Below are 7,360 nucleotides of genomic sequence, written 5' to 3'. Positions count from 1 at the left end.
CATTTGTCTGCGTAATAGCCTCCTGCTCCGACTGTGCGAGAAGCAGCCAGTTGTCTAGGTAGGTCGCCAGGCGAATACCCTGTTGTCTTAACGGGGCTATCGCGGCTTCCGTACATCGTACAAACACTCTTGGACTGAGAGACAGACCGAAGGGAAGTACTCTGTATTCGTAACAGATCCCCTGAAATGCGAATCTCAGATATTTCCTGTGTGGGTAATATACTGGGATGTGGATCAATACGCATCTTTCAGGTCGACTGATGTAAACCAGTCGTTTTGTCGCACGAGCCGCAGCAGAGATGTGTGAGTGAGCATTCTGAATTTGTATCTTTTTAGATATTTGTTCAGAACCCTCAAATCTAGTATTGGCCGAATCCCGTTCCCTCCCCGTTTGGGAACGAGGAAATACTTGGAATAAAAGACGCTCTGACTCTTGCTCGGCGGGTACTATAGATATAGCCCTCTTTTCTAGAAGTGAGAGGATCTCTCTCTCTAGAATATGGGCTGACTCTCCTCGGGCTTGTGAATACAGAATGCCCGAGAAGCGAGGGGGGGTGACAGCGAATTGGAGTCTGTAGCCCCGTGTTACTGTCTTGAAAACCCAAGCAGATGTTGTGAGCATCTTCCACTGCATGCTCCTTAGAGCCAGCGGAGATGTCACGTCTCTTAGCCTCTGAGTCTCTATTTGTTGTGTTATGGGGCCCTCTAGTGTCTGAACACGGTGGTACCCCATTTCGACAATCCCCACCGACACTGCGCATGCGCGTGACGGTGGTGCCTTCACAACCCCAGCCGGCACTGCGCATGCGCGTGACGGTGGTGCCTTCACAACCCCAGCCGGCACTGCGCATGCGCGTGACGGTGGTGCCTTCACAGACCCGTCTATTATCCGCCTTTTGAGAGAGGCTGTAGCTGCTCTCAGAAGGGGAACAGTTGACGGACTGTTTATTGTTTTTATTGTTTTTCTTTTCATTTTTTTGAGCTGCGCCCTTGGCTTGAAGCCTGGATGCGTCAGCGGAAAATGGTTTAAGTGAGAAACAACAACAACATTGTGACATGTGTTTTTGCGGACTTGAGGATGGCGTTGAGGCATCTCTCGAGGCGGCGGGAACACATCTAGAGCTGGGGAACCGTGGACTTCCAGCTCTGTCACAGAGGGGAGAAGGAGGGGCTGTCAGGCCACCCGCTTCTTCTTCCTCGACTGCTGGCCGAAATTCTGGGTTGGCTGCGCCTGGGCTGCAGCCGGAACCGGAGATTTTCTAGGCCAACTCGCCCTCGTCTCCTGCCTGGGCTGGGGACTCGGGGCGGGCTGCGACCTCTGCTGTTTTGGTACTTTGAACTGAGCAGGGTTCGAGGCAGCTTGGGCGAAGGACTGCCGCTGTGAACGCAGCGGCTGGACCCTTCGAGGGAGACAGAGGTGGAGGGCCTCGTCCTCCTTCTTTTTCGACTCGCATCTCCTCTGCATGGAGGCGAGAGCGGAGCCGAAAATCCCCTCGGGAACGATGGGCATGTCTAGCACATCCTCCTTTTCCCGGTCTGGGAGGTTGGTGAGGTTGAGCCATCTAGTTCTTTCCTGCACCACCATGATCCCCATTGCCTTGCCCGTGGCCTGGACGGCGCAGCGTTGAACACGGAGACAAATGTCTGTGATCGCGGCCATCTCGTCCAGAACGGCCGGTCCAGGATTGCTTGACAGATCCTCGCAGAGCTCTGCTTGGTATGCGGTTAGCAGCGAGGAAACGTTCAAAGCCCTGGCTAACAACGCTGCGGCTCTGTAGGACCGTTCAGTCATGGTCGACTGGAATCGGTCCGCCTTCGCTGGCAGCGTGGGGTTCCTGCTTGGTGACGGGCCCATCCTCGGTAGGAGGTGAGCTGCCACCAGCGGTTCCATAGGCGGTATGCGGAGCAGGCCGAGCCTCTCCATACCGTCACAGTCTAGGGAGGAGGCACCCTGGATTGGGGCCTTGTTGCTAAAGGGCCGGTCTCTCCACGAGACCGACACCTCATCCAACATCTCCGGGAAGACTGGAAGGAGTTGCCTCTTTGTCCTCGTTGCTTGGGGAAAATGTTTCCCCTTGTAACGGGACCTGGAGGTCTCCTTGGCCATTTCAGGCCACGGGATGTCTAGTCTGGACGCGGCACGCTGACACACGGCCTGCAGGTCCATGCTCAGACAGGGCGAAGCTGGTGTGCTATCGCCCGGGAGAGCAGCCATCGCTCCCGGCTTTTCAGCCTGAGCCGATGACACGAAGATATCATCTTCTTGCTCATCCGAATCAGACAGGAGGAACTCAGAGGCACCCTCTTCGTCCTCCATATAATCCAATTCCAGGACATCCTCCGCGGGTGAAACCATGGTGAGGTCCAGCCGGGAGCCCAAGCTTGGTAAAGCGTGGGGCTCCGTTCTCACGTCTCTTGCCGCCACCGGGTCCCAGCCTGACACTGCGCGGGACTCCGGTTCCGCAGCTGCCGCTGTTGATGAGCCCCAGACCGACACAGTGCGGGGCTCAATCTCTGCGGCGGACGCCCCCGTGTCTTGATTGCCAGCTGGCAAATCAGCGGACATGAGGGGGTCCTGTCCCGACAAGCTAGCTTGGCGTGCTAACCGTCGGCGGAGGCTCTTTAGAGTGAAGCGGGCACAATGCCCGCACGAGCCAGGGTTGTCAATAGCCTCCTGGGCGTGTTCCAGCCCGAGGCAGGACGAGCAGACCTGGTGTGAGTCTGTGCCTGATATTTTCAACCCGCAGCCGCAGAGCCGAGCCTCCGAGTCCCTGACTCCTCTGGTGTGAGGGAGAGAGGCGTCCATCTTGTTCGCCGCGTGGCGTGGAGAGGACCCGCTCGTAACAGGTACGTAGCCTCGCTACCGTGGTGTCGGTAGTGAGGGAAAGCAAGCTAGCAACAGGTGTGTTGCTAGCTTGAAAAAATCAAAACCTTACCTTAATTTCCGAGGAAAGAAACGGCGAGGTCGATTGTAATACTAACTGGTGTGTTAGCATTAACAGTCTTCTTGCGAAGCAGAAGATTAGCCGGCGAGCGCCCGTCGACCGAAAGTTAGCTTTGGGTTCAGTCTGTGGACCGTTAAGCTAGCCCGGCTACCATCGAGATGTGCTCTGAAGCGAGAAGAGGTGTTTGAATGACGCATGCGACGTAGCGCAAGCTACTTATAGGGGGTGGATTCCCTGATGCTGACGTCAAGATCACCAGCCAATCAGGATTGGCGTAATGAGATTGATGCTTCTGTTTGCTCCGCGATGAGGCGCATCCCATAGTGAGACATCGAACGGAGTGTTATAAATGAGAACTATATTTGCATTCTAGCTAGAGATGTGAGATAATCGTCAAGATTCTTGATTTTGATAAAAAAATAAGCTTCAAGTTTATATAGATATGTATAATTTAGCGAAAGAGAGAAAAACGTTTTATTTCAATTGTTAAAATAATGATATATAAATACTAATGTTTATGTTACCAATTTTCTTTAACAATTTACCAATATAACATTTATGTGGTCATGTACCTAATTTATTTTTAATTTTCGATTATCAAACTTGTGACCATGTATAGTTCAGAACTTCCTTTCATGGTAGATCTATTTATATTTCTGTTAAGTGTTTTTTTTTAAATGTTCTAGATGGGGCGGAGATTTCTTTAGAAATGTACAAGAAAAGAACAGAGAAACAGGTCAATTTAGGCATGTGTCTAAAAGGATGGCAAGAGGTGGATTTTAGCTGTGGCTTCCTTCCTGATATAATCAATATAGTCAAATACATTGTTATCTCAAACATGTGCTTGTTATGTATATGTATGTATGTGTTTGTAAAATAATATGTCTTTAAATTGAGATTTCATTCAATTAACTGAATATGAATTTAATCTACAGGAAGATGACTGCAGCTGTGGTGTTTGTCTTGTTGGCTTTACTTGGACAGATATGGGGCCATTCTGGTGAGATTCTTCATTTAATTGGTTATATCAAATTATGAATAATAATTCCTGTATGATTTTCCAACTGTTATGTGTAATAGACATATGTGATATATGTCTTAAATATTACTGTAAGTGCCACAAAGTTTGTTTAGCTGTCAGTCATGGCCATGTGTATCCGGTGCGATGTGTAGTTTAACATAATCCACTTGAAGTCAATTTAGTTGAGAAAATAAAAATCCACCTGTTAATCCATATGTTTCAAAGAAGGTACAATCTAGAGAGTTTCTAAATTACATTAAACTATAACAGATGGACACTATACGGTAAAGAAACCATGCAACTCCAAAGACACTCCAGCAGTCAAAACTTCCACTGTGTCGCGCTATATGTGCGGCAGGGAGCTCTCTCTGTCACCACAACATTACAAAAAATACATCCAAATCTGTTTTAGACATAGAATATTTAATTGAAATTCAAACCTTGATCTTATAAATTATTAGTATTGTACTTTTAATATATTGTTATAATATATATGTTCAAAACGGATGCTCACAGTCCTCCCTGTACTATATAAAGCAGGGGTGGGGAACCTTTTTCCTCTCAAGGGCCATTTCAATGTTTTCAACATCCTCCGAGGGCCGTACAAATTATTGACCTCTGCTTAAAAATACTAAAATCACAGCCCACTCATTTGGCCTTTCTTTCATGATGTGCAAATAAAAAGCAACCTCTTAATCCAGATATCTCACCATGACTCACGTATGCATGCACGTGCACGGTTGTGGCATGACCACCAAAACAGAAAGATATGGACACAAGATGTGTGCAAATGTATTTAGACTCCTATCCATGTGAACATGATTTAAGTTGGGGGGACCTAACCTCCTCTAGGGGGGTCCGGGGGGCTTGGTCCCCCGGGAAGATTTTTTTTTAAATGTTGAAGTTCAAAGCATCAATCTCGTGCACTTTGAGAGCAACATTAAGAGATCTATGGATACATCTCTCAACACCCATATGAAACAGAACTGTAAGCAGATTTTATTTTTCTTTATGGATATTTTACAAATCACTCTCCTTTCAAACTGTATTCTTTTTTTATTAATAACAACTTTTTTTACTGTCATATAGTATTTTATACCTGTTTACTTTATTCTCTTATTTGTTTATAACTATAATGATCATATAAAGATGTGCCTTTACCTCACTGGTTGTAGAAAAAGCTTCTTATATTCGTTAGCATAGCTAGCTAACCAGATGCTAATAACAACAAAGTTATTGACTGTATGATCAGAATGACAGATGAACAGATCGCCACTGGGCTTTCAACTAAGACAGCCACGCAAAAACTGCAGCATGTGTACGGCTCCTTATGGGTACTGCAATTTTTGGAAGTGCCGGAATGGAGCTGCGTTCTGGTGCTCACTGCTCCCCGTCAGAACTGCACCTCTGTCAGACGAGACATATACCACGTGATGACAAGTTAGGCTTGTGTTGTGTTCAAGGACCCTGACTTTAGCCAGGAAAAACAGTTACTCACTTGTTTAATTATTTTGCGGTCTAGATTTCTTTAATTTTGTTCTTTTTTGCGTGTGTTTATAAATTACCTCGAGGGCCACACCAAATGGTCTCGCGGGCCGTATACTGCCCGGGGGCCGGAGGTTCCCCACCCCTGATATAAAGGATTCAATAGAAAGCAAATAATCACATTAAAAGTAAAATCAAATATGGCAACTGCCTGTTCATTTTCATCTCTAGTCAGATGAACATAGGTACAACTTCTGTGATATCATCAAACGATGTTCCATGACAAATGTTGTTACTTTGTCCAGCTACTAATATTGCTAAAGGTGGAAAAGTGACTCAGTCCTCCGTGGGGTGGAATGGTGTCCCCGAAAGAGCCATTGATGGAAACGTGCTAGCATATATGGAAAGGGATCCTGTACACACACATCACTACAAACCAAACCCTGGTGGAGACTGGACCTCCTACAGAGGAGACTGTTGCCATGAAAGGATCAATTCCCTCAATGACAATATCAACACTAATCCCAGGTAACAGCACTATCTGCCTTATATAATATTTATAAATGTTACCTTACCTCTGAAAGTTACAGGGAACGATTGAATTGATTATCTACATAATTTATTTCACCAGATGTGCTGTTATCTCATATATCACAGCTGGGAGCTCAACAACATTTGTTTGCGATGGAATGGAAGGCCAGTATGTAAACATTGTGATTCCTGGAAAAAAAGAATACCTCACACTGTGTGAGGTGGATGTCACCGGGACAGAATCAGATGCAGATGATCCCATTGAATGTGCCTGCGACTGAATCTGAAATATTTCTTCATGTTCATGTCCACTTCATTTTAAAGCTAATCAAACATGTTTCTGCTTCTTTTCCTTCACTACAACATTTAAAGGTATGCTAAATTAATATTAATATTGTTTATCTAATTTTAGGTGACCTTAGTGATAAAGAATCACACACACCCTCACATACCAAAGTTATTCAGAAAAAAATAATTGTGTATCTGTTTAGGCAAAGGATTGATAATGAAATGGTGGTTACTGGTGATGGTATTCGTTATATTTAACATGCTAAGCTCCATACATATTGTGTAAATGGTGATGGTTTCAGCTTGTGGTCCTGTTTGTTTCCAAGAGAAAAGCCTTTAAGAAAGCTCTAATGTCTACCTGGTCTAAGAATATGGTATTGTGTGGTTTCTAATTTTTCCTTGGCTTGTTTCATAGGTTTGATTAACTGTGTACTCCAATTGCAAAACAAAAACATAAATGTTTCTTTTGAACTACATTCACCACGGTTTTTCTTTCTCCAAAAAAGGGACACAAATCACTTGTTTTTCCAAATTCTCTCTTTTTAAATGGGTATCAATCAATAGACTTAAAAGCAAATACATAGACACATTTTATTCTGTCAAAAGAAATGTCGGGTACAGAATTTTTTACGGTTAAAGCGTTACAACCTTGTATTGGCATTCCGACTCAAGGGATCCAATTGCAAGACGGACTCTACATATTCTTGTCCTTCCTTTTTGTGATAAATCATTAAAACATTGAAAGTACTTTACTGTTATTGTCAATAAATGATGTTACATTTCAAAGACACACTGTGTTATTCGTTAGTTCTGGCTCATTAGACCTTTCTTCTGACTGTGTGTGTCATGGATGCCTGTCATGCTGTCATGTTTATTCTTTAATCGTTCTTATTCTGTTCTCTTGTTCTAGTGTTTTAACTCTGCTGTCATTTCAGATGCTGCCACTCCCTTGCCCATCCTTCAGTGTGTATAATTGATAAATGGGTAGTGAACATTGTAAACCTCTTTAAGGCTTTGCTTGTGTGAAGCAAGTCATTACCACCAACATAAAAACAAACACACAGAGCTTAAAAGCTGAGTACTTCTATCA

At 44.9% G+C, this 7,360-nt stretch overlaps 1 protein-coding gene across 1 annotated transcript; it reads left to right on the top strand.

The window, feature by feature from the left end:
* Positions 1–2,354: 2,354 nt before the first annotated feature.
* Positions 2,355–6,263, top strand: LOC117541462 (fucolectin-5-like). The gene is given in 4 exon segments (XM_034208623.1): positions 2,355–2,385; positions 5,757–5,837; positions 5,840–5,927; positions 6,083–6,263. Coding segments are annotated over 4 exon segments (381 nt in total).
* Positions 6,264–7,360: the final 1,097 nt, after the last annotated feature.

Source organism: Gymnodraco acuticeps, unplaced genomic scaffold (genome assembly GCF_902827175.1).
Source record: "Gymnodraco acuticeps unplaced genomic scaffold, fGymAcu1.1, whole genome shotgun sequence".
Lineage (NCBI taxonomy): Eukaryota > Metazoa > Chordata > Actinopteri > Perciformes > Bathydraconidae > Gymnodraco > Gymnodraco acuticeps.
The sequence above is the reverse complement of the archived record's forward strand: the minus strand, read 5'-3'. Positions and strand labels throughout refer to the sequence as shown.